At 48.5% G+C, this 17,630-nt stretch overlaps 1 protein-coding gene and 2 non-coding genes across 3 annotated transcripts; 1 reads left to right on the top strand and 2 right to left on the bottom strand.

Annotated features, from left to right (window-relative positions):
- Positions 1-130: 130 nt before the first annotated feature.
- Positions 131-14,271, bottom strand: MED16 (mediator complex subunit 16). The gene is made up of 15 exons (XM_028713423.2): positions 14,044-14,271; positions 12,450-12,626; positions 12,223-12,330; positions 10,312-10,481; positions 9,469-9,900; positions 8,526-8,631; positions 8,016-8,171; positions 6,160-6,371; positions 4,563-4,769; positions 3,918-4,128; positions 3,473-3,606; positions 3,057-3,252; positions 1,736-1,955; positions 601-684; positions 131-355 (listed from the first exon to the last, which is right to left on the bottom strand). The coding sequence occupies exons 2-15, from the start codon at positions 12,583-12,585 to the stop codon at positions 229-231; spliced, it is 2,499 nt and encodes an 832-aa protein (XP_028569256.2). The 5' UTR covers positions 12,586-12,626; positions 14,044-14,271; the 3' UTR covers positions 131-228.
- Positions 14,272-14,568: 297 nt separating this feature from the next.
- Positions 14,569-14,675, top strand: LOC114588719 (U6 spliceosomal RNA). Its single transcript, XR_003704501.1, has one exon. It is a non-coding gene; the product is annotated as a U6 spliceosomal RNA (small nuclear RNA).
- A 2,359-nt stretch (positions 14,676-17,034) lies between these two features.
- LOC114588717 (U6 spliceosomal RNA) lies at positions 17,035-17,141 on the bottom strand. The gene has a single exon (XR_003704499.1). It is a non-coding gene; the product is annotated as a U6 spliceosomal RNA (small nuclear RNA).
- Between the last annotated feature and the right edge of the window lie 489 nt (positions 17,142-17,630).

The raw sequence follows: 17,630 nt of genomic DNA, 5'->3' as shown, positions 1-17,630 counted from the left end.
TTAAAAATCATTTAAAACATATCTGAAAAAGTGTGAACCTGTTGCAAACCGATGGGAGGTGGGCGTTTCGATCTTCGAAAAAGCAGAGACTCTTTAGGAGAGGGAATGCCAAGAAACACGAAAACAGCCATTTTGCAAAACTCAGAACCTTTATATTTACAAAACCGCCTTATTTTTTCCCAGTCCGGCTTCCCTGCAGTCCTTCCTCCCGGCCTGGCGGGGGCGCCGTCACGAGTAGCCTAACGGCATCCTCCTCCAAAGCCCGCCACAGAGGCAGTTCTTGATCCAGCGCTGCTCCCACTGTTTGACGGCCGTCGTCTTGTTAGGCGAATGCAACATGGTGACGCAGCCGCACCTGCGGAGTCAAGACCGGAAGTTGCGTCTTAGCCCCATACGGTCAGCACAGGTCGGCAGCAGCGTCCCGGAGGTCTAAACCACACAGGTATTTCCCCCTCTCCTCCTGCCCCAGCCCTACCGGCGTTCGAACCCGGGGCCGCCGCTCTCCCGCCAGGAGATGGGGAAGACCAGACCGGGGGTGCTGTAAGCACTGAGCAACGCTGCCTCCCGTTGCCGGGGTTTTGTTTTCCCCCTGGCACTCACCTGGTGCAGGATTTGCACTCCTCCGTGGGGTATGCTCCGAGGTGGAGCCGCCGCAAGTGGTCGATCTTTGGCTGCCCGGGGGCCCTGAATTAAGGAGGCAAAACATCGGCATTTGGGAAGCAGCAATAATAATAATAATAATAATAATAATAATAATAATAATAATAATAACAACAATAATTTATTATTCATACCCCGCCCATCTGGCTGGGTTTCCCCAGCCACTCTGGGCGGCTTCCAACAAAATATTAAAATACAATAACCTATTAAACATTAAAAGCTTCCCTAAACAGGGCTGCCTTCAGATGTCTTCTAAAAGTCAGATGGTTGTTTATTTCCTTGACATCTAACGGGAGGGCGCCACCACCGAGAAGGCCCTCTGCCTGGTTCCCTGTAACTTGGCTTCTTGCAATGAGGGAACCGCCAGAAAACCCTCGGGAGATGGACCCAGGTGTCCGGGGTGGAGACGCTCCTTCAGGTATACTGGGCCAAGGCCATTTAGGGCTTTCAAGGTCAGCACCAAGACTTTGAATTGTGTTTGGAAACGTCCTGGGAGCCAATGTAGGTCTTTCAGGACCGGTGTTATGTGGTCTCGGCGGCCGCTCCCAGTCCCCAGTCTAGCTGCCATATTCTGGATTAGTTGCAGTTTCCGGGTCACCTTCAAAGGTAGCCCCACGGTGAGCGCATTGCAGTAGTCCAAGCGGGAGATAACCAGAGCATGCACCACTCTGGCGAGACTGCGGGCAGGGAGGGTCTCATCCTGCGTACCAGGTGGAGCTGGCAGACACAGAATTGACCTGCGCCTTCATGGACAGCTGGGAGTCCAGAATGACCCCCAGGCTGCGCACCTGGTCCTTCGGGGGCACAGTGACCCCATTCAGGACCAGGGAGTCCTCCACACCTGCCCACCCTCTGTCTCCCAAGAACAGTCCTTCTGTCTTGTCAGGATTCAACCTCAATCTGTTATCCGCCATCCATCCTCCAACCACCTCCAGACACTCACACTGGACCTTCACTGGTTCTGATTTGAGAGGTACCACTGTATGCCCAGTCCTCTTTCAAATAAGCCATGACAGCTGGTGGTGGCATTCCTGTGGCAGGGAGTTCCGCTGTCTCCCCATCGCCCGACACCTACCTGACGAAGGCGTCGAATTGCAGAGAGGCGGGGTGGCCCTGCCCCTGCCCCGGGGGCTTCCCGAACTGCATGCGGACAGGCTGCTTGCTCTGCAGCTTGTGGATGATGGCGTCGTTGACGGGCAACCAGTCGAGGTTCGGGATGAGCAGCTGGCTGGGCAGCAGGCAGCACTCGTCAATCAAAGCGTCGTCCGGCTCGCTGGGGTGGCTTTCGTCCCGACCTGCGAGGGGCAATTGGGGGGGGGGAGGTCAGGCACAGAGGAAGTGAATCTGGGTACCTCGAAAAAAATAAAATTGCCCTGCATCTAGAAAGCTAGCGTGTCAGGGAGAAAGATTTTACTTGCAAATTTTGTAAAAAAATTGCTTTTGCATGCAAAGCTCAGCAGAAAGCCCCGTCTCCATTCCTGCGGGGTTTTCCTCTTAAACATGCCAAGCTGCTCCCTGAAATTTGCCTTCGAAATCCCTGCACCTAGAAATCTAGCGGACCAGGAAGCAAGGTTTTACTCAGACGGAGTTTTAGCACACATGAAAAACTGAAATCCTTATTTCCTGATTAACATCCTTTGGACTATAATGTAACTTAGAGATAATTTTTACCCCTCTAAAAGCATTTTATTTTAAAAATCCAATTGAAATAAAAAAATGATAACTTACAGCATGTGTATCCATGTTTGTTAACTGATGTGGTTAAACCTTTTATATAAATATATATGTGTGTACACACACACACACACACACACACACACACACAGCAATTTATTTTAAAAATCTGATTTAAATGAAAAACAAATCTGGTTAAAAAACAACAACTTAGCACTTTATTTTAAAAATCTGATTTAAATAAAAAAACAAATCTGATTTAAATAAAAAACGAATCCGGTTTGCACTGATTTTTATCCACCCTGGTCTGAATTATGCGAATAAAGGCTGAATGAACCGATTCCGCTTTAATTTCATTTCTATATTGCAAAATCTGCAGTTGCATCGACCCTTGCGCAACAGCCCTTATTAATGAATAAGTTCCGCTTTAATTTCATTTCTATATTGCAAAATCTGCAGTTGCCTTGACCCTTGCGCAACAGCCCTTATTAATGAATCGATTCCGCTTTAATTTCATTTCTATATTGCTATATCTGCAGTTGCATTGACCCTTGCGCAACAGCCCTTATTAATGAGTTCCGCTTTAATTTCATTTCTATATTGCAAAATCTGCAGTTGCATGGAGCCTCGCGCAACAGCCCTTATTAATGAATAAGTTCCGCTTTAATTTCATTTCTATATTGCTATATCTGCAGTTGCATCGAGCCTCGTCCCCTACTCACAGCACAGCCAAAGTTTGGTCAGAAGCCGGAAGAGGAGGGACATGCTGTCCTGCGTATCGGAAGTGGCCGTGTAGATGGGCAGGCAGCTGGGTTTCAAGAGGCCCCAGATGCGAATCACGACCATCAGCTCACGCAACATGGCCAGAGAGGAGCCGTCGCGGAGGAAGCTGTGTCCCGGGCGGACGGGACCCGAGCCCTGGGGGGAAAGGGTGCAGGTTAGGACGGTCAAAACCGGGAGAATCCGCGACCAGAAAGAAGAGGAACACCAAGAAGACTGGAAGAAATTTAAAGACTCTTTGAATATTTTGGGTTTTCACGCGTAGAAAGTAGGCGGAGAGCCGGATTGCCGGTCGATCGATCCGGAAGACAATTTGGGAAAGTGTTTGCGCAGTGGGGAGCTTGGGGCGGGGTCTCACCTGGTTCGGAAGGCTGGCCAAAAGGTAGAGGACAAAGTCGCCGACCCACTGGATGAGTTGTTGGAGAGACTGCAAAGTGGTCATTTCCAAGACAAACTCCTCCGTCTTCAAGTTGATCATCACTTTGTCGATATCTGGAAAGGGAGTTCTTGTTATTACCGTATTTTTCGCTCTATAAGACGCACCAGACCCCAAGACGCACCTAGTTTTTGGAGGAGGAAAACAAGAAAAAAAGATATTATGAATCTCAGAAGCCAGAACAGCAAGAGGGATCGCTGCGCAGCGAAAGCAGCAATCCCTCTTGCTGTTCTGGCTTCTGGGATAGCTGCGCAGCCTGCATTCGCTCCATAAGACGCACACACATTTCCCCTTCCTTTTTAGGAGGGGAAAAGTGAGCCTTATAGAGCAAAAAATACGGTATGTCACTGGGGAGACTGTCACGCACCGACGTCGGTGATCTTGGAGCAGATCTCCGTGAGACGGTCGCCGGGGCTTTTGTCGGGGGTGTTCAGGACCGGGGGGCGGAGGAGCGATTTGAGGGTGCAGCTGATGGCGATCAGGAAAAGCTTGGCGTGATAGTCGCACACCCGAGACACGGTGGTGGAGGAGAGCTTGCACAGCGACGCCTTCATGGAAATAATCCGGGTCGAGAGCACCTGCCAAAGCAGAAATAAAGGGTTATCCTGCCGTGAAATTCTACGCAATATCGACCCAGAGCAGATTGCGACGTGTTAGTCAGCGCAGTATAAATTTAAAACACGATGCACGATTCCACCCAGAATAGCCCAGAGGCAATGAATATTTCATCCAACAGAGCTTCACTGGGACTGAAGGCAAATGAGCATAATGGTCACATTCAGGATCGGCCCTGTCCATAAGAAATCCAGTCATCTGGTTGCAAATATTAAGACGATACCAGCAAGAATGAGTCTGCCTGCAAAAAAGTAATGATTTAAATCAAGTCTTACTGGCTATTGATTGAAATCGTGATTTAAATCGATTTGATTTAAATCAAGTCCTTTGGCGGCGTCCACTCAACTCCAACGCACTCGGGGCGAAGGAGCTTCTGCCATTCCCCTTCCGGCCTCACCTGCTGCAGGGCCGCATTCTGGCGCATGTATTCTTCGTGAAGCTTCTCCACCAGGTTCTGCACCATGCTGGGCTGGACGTGAAGAAGGATGTCCCACCAGTCGTAGCCGGTCACCATGCAATACTCCAGGAGGAATAGCAAATGGCGAAGGGAGATGTTCATGTCCAGGATGTGGCCCATAGACGGGGAGATCCGGAGCATGCTGAGCTGGCGTTGCGGAGAGGTCGGAAGGGAAGATCACCGTTTAACCACCAAATAAGCGTTGGAAACGTAATCATACTCAAGATGAAGAGGTTAAAGGGGTGGCGATACAATGGACTAAAGCAGGAGTAGGGAAACTAAGGCAAGGGGTCTGGATGCTGCCCAATCGCCTTCTCAATCCGGCCCCTGGATGATCTGGGAATCAGCGTGTTTTTACATGAGTAGAATGTGTCCTTTTATTTAAAATGCATCTCTGGGTTATTTGTGGGGCATAGGAATTCGTTCATATATTTATTTCAAAATATAGCCCGGCCCCCCACAAGGTCTGAGGGACAGTGGACCGGCCCCCTGCTGAAAAGGTTTGCTGACCCCTGGGCTAAAGATTTTGGATATAATATTCAGTTAGGATCTTGGGGAAGGTTGTGGAAGGAAGGCATTAATTTAACTGCATGCAGAAAATGATGAACAGATGGTATTTAACACCAGCTAAACTTGCTAAAAATGTCTAAGGCAAGATCTAGCGAGTGCTGGAAATGTAAAGAAATGTAAAGGTTTATTCTACCACTTGTGGCAGACTTGCAAAGACGTAAAGGCTTTCTGGGAAATGATATATAACGAGTTAAAGAAAATGTTTAAAAAGGCTTTTGTTAAAAAACCAGAAGCCTTTTTACTGGGTATAGTAGAGACACCAAGAAAAGATTTAAAAATTGTTCTTATGTGCAACGACAGCGGTAAGAATTATTTTAGCCCAAAGATGGCGATGGACTTTGCGAAGCTGATGGGAAAAATCCGAAACCAGCATGATCAATTATTCCAAAAGGACTGGAGTAAATTTATACAATATTTGAAAGATCATTGTAAGCAGTGAACAATACTAGTAGGGTTATCCAAAGACTTGCAAAGAGGAATTTTTGACCCTTCTACATTTATTTAAACTTGGAGGCATTTTGTAACGAGTTATATTAGAATTGGGATGCGGGTGGTGCTGTGGGTTAAACCACAGAGCCTAGGACTTGCTGATCAGAAGGTCGGCGGTTCGAATCCCCGCAATGACGGGGTGAGCTCCCGTTGTTTGGTCCCTGCTCCTGCCAACCTAGCAGTTCGAAAGCACCTCAAAGTGCAAATAGATAAATAGGTACCGCTCTGGTGGGAAGGTAAACGGCGTTTCCGTGCGCTGCTCTGGTTTGCCAGAAGCGGCTTAGTCCTGCTGGCCACATGACCCGGAAGCTGTACGCCGGCTCCCTTGGCCAGTAAAGCGAGATGAGCGCCGCAACCCCAGAGTCGGTCACGACTGGACCTAATGCTCAGGGGTCCCTTTACCTTTTATATTAGAATTGGAAAATATATAAAGTGCTGTGATATAAAGACTAGTCGTTGTTGTTAGTTTTCCATTTACCTTCCCATGGCTGTCGATGCCGACCAAGGCCAGTGACGTCCAGGACATCTGCATGGCTTTGAAGTGGACCAGGGGTCCGGCCGTCCGCTGCCTCTTGATGGCCTGTTCGTCCGCCGGACGCTGGGATGTCGATCCGTAGAAGACCGCCATGGTCTGCAGGGAGACGCGGTGGATGATGTGGACGCTGCCGTCGTGGAAGGCGAGTGCGAGTCCTGGGGCAGCGGAGGAGTGGGGGAACAGCATGAGGCGGGGGACATTTCAGAGGGAAACTGGAACTCAAGACCCACACACTCAACACAATGCGTTCCCCAGAAGTCACTCGCAAAATGATCGATAATAATAATATAATAATAATTTATTATTTATACCCCGCCCATCCGGCTGGCCTTCCCCAGCCACTCTGGGCGGCTTCCAAAAATATATTAAAACACGGCGATACATCAAACATTAAAAGCTTCCCTAAACAGGGCTGCCTTCAGATGTCTTCTAAAAGTTTGGTAGTTATTTTGCCCTTTGACATCTGGTGGGAGGGCGTTCCACAGGGAGGGTGCCACCACCGAGAAGGCCCTCTGCCTGCTTCCCTGTAACTTGGCTGCTCGCAGTGAGGGAACCGCCAGAAGGCCCTCGGCACTGGTAGGTGTCCGGGCTGGAAGATGGGAGTGGAGACGCTCCTTCAGGTCTACTGGGCCATTTAGGGCTTGAAAGGTCAGCACCAACACTTTGAATTGTGCTCGGAAACATACTGGGAGCCAATGTAGGTCTTTCAGGACCAGTGTTATATGGTCTCCACTCCCAGTCCCCAGTCTGGCTGCTGCATTCTGGATTAATTGCAGTTTCCGGGTCACCTTCAAAGGTAGCCCCACGGAGAGCGCATGGCAGTAGTCCAAGCGGGAGATACCCAGAGCATGCACCACTCTGGCCAGACAGTCTGCCGACAGGGAGGGTCTCATCCTGCGTCCCAGATGGAGCTCCCCTGGACGCAGAATTGACCTGCGCCTCCATGGACAGCTGTGAGTCCAAAATGACTCCCAGGCTGCACCTGGTCCTTCGGGGGCACAGTTACCCCATTCAGGACCAGGGAGTCCCCCACACCTGCCCGCCTCCTATCCCCCCAAAACAATACTTCTGTCTTGTCAGGATTCAATCTCAATCTGTTAGCCGCCATCCTATTGATCAATCGGTTTGTTTGTATAACAAGTCCCCGATTTCCATTGATCCCTATGAGGAAATCTCTAATGCGTTCCCAGCCACAAAATTTGGACGCCCCAATCAAATTTGTGCGCCGCTTCAGGTGGGAAGCTCCCTAGAGCGCGGGCCGCCAACTATCTGTGTATAGGACGACCTGTTTTTTGGCATGATTTTTGGGTCAAAAAACCTCGTCCTATACACGGGAAAATACGGTACCGTATGGGTAAATGGACAGCTGCCAGCTAGGTTTTCTACGTTAAATGCATAAAATGGCAACATTGCAATAAGAAGGAGATTACCAGGAAACGGGTTTTTAAAAAGGAACTAACCGGGGACTACAATGCGGTTAAATGTCAAGGAAAGAGTTTACTGGAAGTCTACTTTGGAAGGGGGAAAAACGTATTAATTTGGTGACGTTTCGTTAAAAGGGAAAACCGATAAAAAGATTGGGAAAAGGAAAAAAAGAAGAACGATGAGGTATTGAGCAGCGGAGGGGAGAAATTAAACCGCCATGGGGGGGGGGGAAGGGGCAGGAAGTTGAGAAACGATAAACTTAACGAGGGATACCGAAGGATAAATGTCAAACTTTTGAAAATTCAATAATATATATATACGGTATAAGAATAATAACGACAAGATTTCCAGGGGACAGGGAGAGGTTTCCTCACCTAAGCCAGGGTAGAATTTGGTGTCGTTGGCGACTTTCAAATCCGTGCTGGTCAAGGAGATGGGGAGTTTCGGGAGAGCCACGGCCGAAACGCGGTCGAGGTCGTTGGCGGCCGAGAGTATCCGCCACTTCAAAATCATGGGCGGCTTGTCACCGACTGAGAAATAAGAAGAAGGCAGGAGAATAAGAAGCGCAGCGTAGCGGTTAAGAGAGTTGGACCAGGACCTGAGTTTGAATCCTCCCCACTCGGCCACAGAGCTCTCTATACGACGGCTCGGGGGCCAGCCACTTGTGCCTCTGACCCAACCGACCTCGCAGGGTTGTTGTCGGAGGAAAGGAGAGGTAGAGATTGAAGAGAGAGTCAGAAGGAAGGAAAGGAGAGACAGAGAGATGGAAAAGAGAGACAGAATGAAGGAAAGGAGAGATGGAGAAATCAACGGCTGGGGCAATCCAGTCAGATGGGCAGCGTTTATAAATGCAGGGAAGCATCGCCTGAGCTCCAGAAACTCACCTGTGGGGGAGATCTGCTGGAAGATATTGTTGACCGGCAAACCCTCTTTCCGCAGAGACCAGCACTCCACATTGCTGTTATTTTGGTTGGAGGCACAGAGCAACATCTGGGGGGTGAGCAGAGAAAAACGCTGTACAGTGGTACCTCGGGTTAAGTACCTAATTCGTTCCGGAGGTCCGTTCTTAACCTGAAACTGTTCTTAACCTGAAGCACCACTTTAGCTAATGGGGCCTCCTGCTACCGCCGCGCCACCGGAGCACGATTTCTGTTCTCATCCTGAAGCAAAGTTGTTAACCCGAAGTACTATTTCTGGGTTAGTGGAATCTGTAACCTGAAGCATATGTAACCCGAGGTACCACTGTATAAGGTAAAGGTAAAGGGACCCCGGACCTTTAGGTCCAGTCGTGGCCGACTGGGGTTGTGGCACTCATCTCGCTTTATTGGCCGAGGGAGCCAGTGTACAGCTTCCGGGTCATGTGGCCAGCATGACTAAGCCGCTTCTGGTGAACCAGAGCAGTGCACGGAAACACCATTTACCTTCCTGCCGGAGCGGTACCTATTTATCTACTTGCACTTTGACGTGCTTTCAAACTGCTAGGTTGGCAGGAGCTGGGACTGAGCAACGGGAGCTCACCCCGTTATTGCGGGGATTCGAACCGCCGACCTTCTGATCGGCAAGTCCTAGGCTCTGTGGTTTAACCCACGGTGCCACCCGCGTCCCTTGTACCACTGTATACCAAACCACAATAGGGCGACAAGTCGGGCCGGCAGGGAGGGAGGGAGAGGAGCTGCTTCCTTTGAAACCCGGGAAATTTAAGGGACATCATCAATAAGGGACAGCAGCGGCACACGGCGCTGGGATAAGGGACTGTCCCGCCAAATAAGGGACAGTTGACAGTTATGGCGAGGGGGGATTCGAACTTGCCACCGGGGAAGGCCTCACCTGCTCGGACATGTCCCGGGTGAGGAATTTCAAGTGGGTGATAGCCGGGTACTTGTCCTTGCGGGCAAGATCCGTGGTGCATCGCATGAAGAGCGACGGCAGGATTTCCGTGTCGATCTTGCACTTCTCGTTCACCACGCTGACGCAGACCTTGTAGAACTGGACGGGAGAGGCGCTGCTGCCGTCCGACGTGGCCACCACGATGTTGCCCCCGCCCGTGAAGGCAATGTCGGCCAGCGCCACGCGGCACCGCAGGCGGCACAGGCTCTCCGTCGAGGTCAGCACCTGCCCGTTGGGCTTCAGCAGAGAGACCGTCACCAGGCCGCTGATGGTGACCGCGATCCAGCCTTCCATCGGCTTGCCCCCGAAGAGCGTCAGCGACGGGGAGAACTTAACCCGCGAGAACTTCTCGCCAAAGTTCGACGCTCCCGACTGCGGGATAAAAAATCGAGAAATCAATCAATACCATTCGATCTTTTTTATTTTAGTTTTTTAATTTTTCTAATTATGATTGGATATTTAATTGGAAGGTTTTTTATTGGAAAAAAAGCGCTCATCTCACTTTATTGGCCGAGGGAGCCGGCGTACAGCTTCCGGGTCATGTGGCCAGCATGACTAAACCGCTTCTGGCGAACCAGAGCAGCGCACGGAAATGCCGCTTACCTTCCCGCCAGAGCGGTACCTATTTATCTACTTGCACTTTGACGTGCTTTCGAACTGCTAGGTTGGCAGGAGCAGGGACCGAGCAACGGGAGCTCACCCTGTCATTGCGGGGATTCGAACCACCGACCTTCTGATCGGCAAGCCCTAGACGAGAAAACCCTCCCGTCCAACCTCGCTCACCTTCTCCACGTGCAAAGCCAGCTTCACGCCGTTGTGCAGCCACGAGAGGGCCACGATGGGGTCGCCTTCGACCACACTGCCCACGGCGCTCTCCCAGCTGTTGGCCAAGTGCTCAACCATGCTCCAACATTTGATGTGGCCGTCGGCGTCGGCGGACAGTAGCCTGGATCCTGCAGTGGGAGAGAGTCGAAAAAGCTCTTCCGTCTGGAAGAAGCGCCAGAAAAAAACCTCCCCACAGATTTGGACAGCCTCTCACCTTGGATCTACGAAAGCTTTCCAATCGAAGTGCTTAAGGCCAATTTTCTCTGTCCCACCCTGTGCCCCAAACGCATCATTGCGCCTAGAGGCTAATCTTAAATTCATGTTAAATTGCTGTTTTAAGTTGCTGGGACGGATTAATCTGTTTTGCATGACTTTCTACGGGAAAGAAGCGTGCCTTGGTTTTGGAACGGGCTTCTGGAACAGATTAAGTTTGAGAACCAAGGTACCACTGCACTTTAAATTGTAAAACAGTGTCTGTGTGTGTATACGCCCACACACCCACAGCAATGAGATTATCCATACACACACACACACACACACACACACACACATATATTCATACACACCACACACAGAGCAGAGATTATCCACACACACACACACACACACACACGTTGTTGTTTAGTCGTTTAGTCGTGTCCGCCTCTTGGTGACCCCCTGGACCAGCGCACGCCAGGCCCTCCTGTCTTCCACTGCCTCCCGCAGTTTGGTCAAACTCATGCTGGTAGCTTTGAGAACACTGTCCCACCATCTCGTCCTCCGTCGTCCCCTTCTCCTTGCGCCCTCCATCTTTCCCAACATCAGGGTCTTTTCCAGGGAGTCTTCTCTTCTCCTGAGGTGGCCAAAGTCTTGGAGCCTCAGCTTCAGGATCTGTCCTTCCAGTGAGCACCCAGGGCTGATTTCCTTCCGAATGGAGAGGTTGGATCTTCTTGCAGTCCATGGGACTCTCAAGAGTCTCCTCCAGCACCAGAATTCAAAAGCATCCATTCTTGGGCCATCAGCCTTCTTGATGGTCCAGCTCTCACTTCCATACATCACTGCTGGGAAAACCAGAGCTTGAACTATATGGACCTTTGTTGGCAAGGTGATGTCTCTGCTTTTTAAGGTGCTGTCTAGGTTTGTCATTGCTTTTCTCCCAAGAAGCAGGCGTCTTTTAATTTCGTGACTGCTGTCACCATCTGCAGTGATCATGGAGCCCAAGAAAGTAAAATCTCTCACTGCCTCCACACACACACACACACACACACACACACACACATATATACATACCACACACAAACACAGAGCAACGAGATTATCCATATATATATATATATATATATATGCAGGTTTTGGTGTCCTCGGGTGTCTTCCCGTGTAAAAGTTGGGGTGTCTAGGCGACGTTTCGACGAGGTCTCACTCGTCATCTTCAGTGATGTATGGAAGTGAGAGCTGGACCATCAAGAAGGCTGGTTGCCGAAGAATGGATGCTTTTGAATTCTGGTGCTGGAGGAGACTCTTGAGAGTCCCATGGACTGCAAGAAGATCCAACCTCTCCATTCGGAAGGAAATCAGCCCTGGGTGCTCACTGGAAGGACAGATCCTGAAGCTGAGGATGACGAGTGAGACCTCGTCGAAACGTCGCCTAGACACCCCAACTTTTACACGGGAAGACACCCGAGGACACCAAAACCTGCATACCTATACCCGTGAAAATCTACGAAAGCATATATATATATATATATATATATACACATATATACACATATATACACACACACACATACACACACAAAAACACATAAACACATACACATACACACATAATTGCTATGCTTATATATTTCATTGCTATGTGTAATTTGCAAACCGCGTTGAGGGTTTCCTTACCCGACTGATCCCATTCCAAGCAAGTAATGATTTCCACGTGTCCGGAATTGATGGAGCAGACGTCCCAGGGGTGCTCCATGTCCAGGATGTGAATCATGTGGGTGAGGTCTAAGGAAGAAGGCGAAAAGAAAAGAGGAGAGCCAGCCTTAGACTTACGAGTGATGCTCAACTGGAGAGCGGAAACCGCTCTGGGTTTTCTCGACAGGCTTTTCCCTGCAAGAAATTACCTTTCTCCTCTTCATTCTTGAGGTCCGTCGTGAACGCGATCAGGTTGCGGCAGGACCAGGCGCAGACCAGAGGGATGGAGGGGCAGTGGTTGCTTTTGGGGCGCTTCTCCCACTCGCAGACGTATGCCAGGTCCATCTCGCTCCGAGATCGGCAGCGCGGGGGCAGGAGTTGATAATCTATGTTGGAAACGCAAAGAACAAGAGGGTACCTTTCATCATATGTGGTGGACTTGCCCCAAGGTGAAAGACTTCTGGGAGAAGATTTATAATGAATTGAAAAAAAAAGTTAAAATATACATTTATTAAGAAACCAGAGGCCTTTCTTCTTGGAATAATAGGTTCGGAATCGCCCCCAAAAGAGGTTTTTGTGTGCCACAACTGCAGCTAGAATTTTGTTAGCTAAGAATTGGAAATCACAAGAAGTCCCAGCAGTGGAGGAATGGCAGATGAAGACGATGGACTTTTCGGAAGAGTCCGCGACCAGAAGGAGGAGGAGTACCAGGAGTACTGGATGAAATTCAAAGACTATTTAGTTAAATATGCTAAGATAACTTAACTGGGAATACTTGCAAATACCAGATAGGCCTAGGATTTAATTATGTGATGTTAGAGAATAATATGTTTAAAGTCAAAATGAAGCTAAAGTATGATGTTAAGCGATTAAGTTAATTTTATGAGAAAATTGGTTTTGGAAAACTGTTACAATGATATACATTGAAACTCAGCAAGGGGGATTTGAGGAAGTCACTTAACAATGTAACTAAAATTAAACCAAGTACAGTTAAGATGTATGTTTGTTTGTTTAAAATTTTGGAAAACCAATAATCTAAGGAACCCCTGTATTTTGTTACATGGTTGCATGGGAAAAACCCCACATTTGAATCACTGCCCAACACCCCTGTTGCTAAACCAAAACCCTATTTATTTTAAGTTTCCTGTGAAAGCCACTTATAGCATGCTGTTACCATTGATTTCATTTTGTGGAAAGAAGGGAGTGAAAATAAATATTTCTGCACCTGCAATTATTTCAAATGCGCTCAATGATCCGCTATCATTTATTTGCAAATCTAGGAAGCTTTTTAAAATAAATGAAAGCAAGAAATGGGAGGACCCTTAATTTTGCAATTTTAATTCCTAGTGTTTGGTTCAGTTAAGACCACCACTTTCTTGCTGGCTCCCAAGAGCTTTGCAAGAAAGGGAAAATTGAATTTCACTGGAAATGACAACTAACATGGTGAGTTCATTTTTTTTTAGAAGGCCAATGAAGCATTTTTCCAAACCGGTTTTTTTAAATTAAATTTTTAGGAGAAATAAGTGCACTCTTAATTTTGCAAATCCAGCTACTAGGGCATGCATTTAAATCTGCAAAATTAAGAGTGCAAGGAATTGCAACAGCAGGTTTAATTCAATTGCACCGCAAAGATTAATTGCCCCAGCAAGAAAAAGGGGAGAAATTCCCCTGGAGTTGGAAATTGCCCTGAAAATCACCTATTGGGGTGATTACCCAGCACTTTAAATGGTTCAATTGCTATTTTTGGGGATATTCCCCCCCCCAGGGGTAACAAATGAACTCTTCCATTCCCCCCCTACTCACCAACGCTCCATCCAGGCTGCCCGGCTGCTCTGCGCCTGCGCCAACTCCTGCTGCCCTAGTTAAGGACCCCTTCCTCTCAGCTGTCTTCAGGAGTGCCTGAAAAAAACAACAAAATTAAAATAATTTTAAAAACCGCACGGCAACCACACGCATCCCTTCCCTCTTCTGTCCAAACGGGCTCGTTTCAGTGGGGCGATTCAAATCTCCCTTTTTCTTTTCAGGCAGTTCAATAGACAAAGTGAGGGCCTTTCGCAACCCGCCTCTCGCCTGTTCAATAGGAAAAGCCTGAGGAGGGGTCATATATGCATAGACGGCCTCCCAGCATGCATCGGGGTGCGGGAAATTAAAAGAAATAGGATGGATTAATTTGAGAAGGTGGAGGAGACTAAGGGGTAGCTTGGTGGGGGTTTGAAACAGAACAAGAGGAGCAAACACAGGAAGGAACGAAGCTAACTTTTTTATACCATGACTTGGAAATATTTTAAAATCAGAGGTTTATATACGGCTGCGGTACAGGGTAGATTTGTGCTCGCTTCGGCAGCACATATACTAAAATTGGAACGATACAGAGAAGATTAGCATGGCCCCTGCGCAAGGATGACACGCAAATTCGTGAAGCGTTCCATATTTTGATGGACTCCGGCATTACTTTTATTGCACAGCATCCTCAGGTTGCCAAAGACACGCCTTTGGGGCTTCCTCTCCCCCTCACCCTTCACTTTGCAAACTCCACATTACTTGCAACCCCTTTGGCATCCCTCTTTACCCCCAACCACCCCCCAAAAACCCTCTTTCCAAAAATGCCAGCTGATTGCAACGTGGCTATTGCACCCCAATAATGATATATTAATGCATGCATGCAGCAATTGATGCAATAATATGCATGCATGTTCAAGACCAGCAAAACCGTTGTTGTTGGGTCGTTTAGTGGTGTCCGCCTCTTCGTGACCCCCTGGACCAGAGCACGCCAGGCCCTCTTGTCTTCCACTGCCTCCCGCAGTTTGGTCAAACTCATGCTGGTAGCTTCAAGAACACTGTCCCACCATCTCGTCCTCTGTCATCCCCTTCTCCTTGTGCCCTCCATCTTCCCAACACCAGGGTCTTTTCCAGGGAGTCTTCTCTTCTCCTGAGGTGGCCAAAGTCTTGGAGCCTCAGCTTCAGGATCTGTCCTTCCAGTGAGCACTCAGGGCTGATTTCCTTCAGAATGGATCGGTTTGATCTTCTTGCAGTCTATGGGACTCTCAAGAGTCTCCTCCAGCACCAGAATTCAAAAAGCATTCATTCTTCGGCGATCAGCCTTCTTGATGGTCCAGCTCTCACTTCCATACATCACTACTGGGAAAACCATGGCTTTAACTATACAGACCTTTGTTGGCAAGGTGATGTCTCTGCTTTTTAAGATGCTGTCTAGGTTTGTCATTGCTTTCCTCCCAAGAAGCAGGCACCTTTTAATTTTGTGACTTCTGTCACCATCTGCAGTGATCATGGAGCCCAAGAAAGTAAAATCTCTCACTGCCTCCGTTTCTTCCCCTTCTATTTGCCAGGAGGTGATGGGACCAGTGGCCATGATCTTCATGTTTTTTTATGTTGAGCTTCAGACCATATTTTGCGCTCTCCTCTTTCACCCTCGTATAGTTAAAGCCATGGTTTTCCCAGTAGTGATGTATGGAAGTGAGAGCTGGACCATCAAGAAGGCTGATCGCCAAAGAATGGATGCTTTTGAATTCTGGTGCTGGAGGAGACTCTTGAGAGTCCCATGGACTGCAAGAAGATCCAACCTCTCCATTCGGAAGGAAATCAGCCCTGAGTGCTCACTGGAAGGACAGATCCTGAAGCTGAGGCTCCAAGACTTTGGCCACCTCATGAGAAGAGAAGACTCCCTGGAAAAGACCCTGATGTTGGGAAAGATGGAGGGCGCAAGGAGAAGGGGACGACGGAGGACGAGATGGTGGGACAGTGTTCTCAAAGCTACCAGCATGAATTTGACCAAACTGCGGGAGGTAGTGGAGGACAGGAGTGCCTGGCGTGCTCTGGTCCATGGGGTCACCAAGAGGCGGACACGACTAAACGACTAAACAACAACAACAAAAAGGTTCTTTAATTCTTCCTCACTTTCTGCCATCAATGTTGTGTCATCTGCATATCTGGGGTTGTTGATATTTCTTCCAGCAATCTTAATTCCGGCTAGGGATTCATCCAGCCTAGCCTATGCATGGGGCTGTATTAAGACCAGCAAAACCTACTATTATTTATTGCTTCATCCTTTGTTCAAAACCCTTCAGGGGCGTCCTAATTTCCCAAAAGGTGAGATTATGGGGCACACGTTGCAATCAAACCATAAATAATAGTAGGTTTTGCTGGTCTTAATGCAGCCCCATGCATAGTCAAGGCATAATTGTCCCCCCTTAAATGGCAAGTATTTAAAAAGAGCCTTTGGGTGATACATGAAAATGCAAACGGTGGTGAATCATTAGGAGGTTTGCAAACTGGAGGGTGAGTTGGAGAGCGTGCCAAAAAAAACCTCCGGAGGTTTCAACAGGTCGTCTCTGAGCCTTTACCCAGATCACACGGTTCTGCATTGCTGGAAAGCAAAGATAGGAGCATGCATGACTCATTAAAATGTTTTGGGGGGATAGGTGTGGGATTTGCAAACCGGAGGAGAGAGAAAAGGCAAAAAAAAAAAGGAGGCGGGAATAATAAATAACAGCACGGTCTGTTTTGCTGGTCTTGAACATGCATGCATATTATTGCATCAATTGCTGCATGCATGCATGAATATATCATTATTGGGGTGCAATGGCCACGTTGCAATCAGCTGGCATTTTTGGAAAGAGGGTTTTTGGGGGGTGGTTGGGGGTAAAGAGGGATGCCAAAGGGGTTGCAAGTAATGTGGAGTTTGCAAAGTGAAGGGTGAGGGGGGAGAGGAAGCCCCAAAGGCGTGTCTTTGGCAACCTGAGGATGCTGTGCAATAAAAGTAATGCCGGAGTCCATCAAAATATGGAACGCTTCACGAATTTGCGTGTCATCCTTGCGCAGGGGCCATGCTAATCTTCTCTGTATCGTTCCAATTTTAGTATATGTGCTGCCGAAGCGAGCACAAACCTAGCACTGCTCCATCTGGTATTTAAAGGCTTCAATACAGAGGACTTTCACCTTATGGTGAACAAAGATGGGTTGCCCTTTCCCCCCATTTTTATTCATTAACCAAATCTTTCGTTTAGTCTTATTTTTAAATCTTCTTCTCGCTTCCGAAAGATCACTTGGCGCTTTATTTCCAACACATATGTGAAGCATGGTACATTCCTGATGGTGTCCAGCCGCATTGAATTGTGGGGAGGGCAGTATGCAAATGAAGGCTGCTGTCGTCACCTCTCCTATGGGAACGCCCATTGGCTGAAGCTTAGAGGAATCCCTGGAGTCCTGCAATGTCTGCAGGGGCTTCTGGTTGGGGCTGTCAATCAAAACGCAAGACAGAGCAGGGACTCATGCAGAGGCGCAACAAGGAGTTTCCTTTGCAGGTGGAGCAACCGGGGTGCAGGGATGGGGAAGCAGGGGTCTTGCAGAGGTTGCTGGACTCCCATCCAGCC

Source organism: Podarcis muralis, chromosome 18 (genome assembly GCF_964188315.1).
Source record: "Podarcis muralis chromosome 18, rPodMur119.hap1.1, whole genome shotgun sequence".
NCBI lineage: Eukaryota > Metazoa > Chordata > Lepidosauria > Squamata > Lacertidae > Podarcis > Podarcis muralis.
The sequence above is the reverse complement of the archived record's forward strand: the minus strand, read 5'-3'. Positions and strand labels throughout refer to the sequence as shown.

What these genes read in the sequence shown, in the direction of transcription:
- MED16 (XM_028713423.2), bottom strand. Translation starts at nt 12,585, where the DNA reads ATGGACCTGGCATACGTCTGCGAGTGGGAGAAGCGCCCCAAAAGCAAC. An exon ending in CCCGGGACATGTCCGAGCAG is followed by an intron (nt 8,632 to 9,468) that starts GTGAGGCCTTCC and finishes CTCACCCCCCAG; the next exon opens with ATGTTGCTCTGTGCCTCCAA. An exon ending in TGGCCAGCCTTCCGAACCAG is followed by an intron (nt 3,253 to 3,472) that starts GTGAGACCCCGC and finishes CTTTCCCCCCAG; the next exon opens with GGCTCGGGTCCCGTCCGCCC.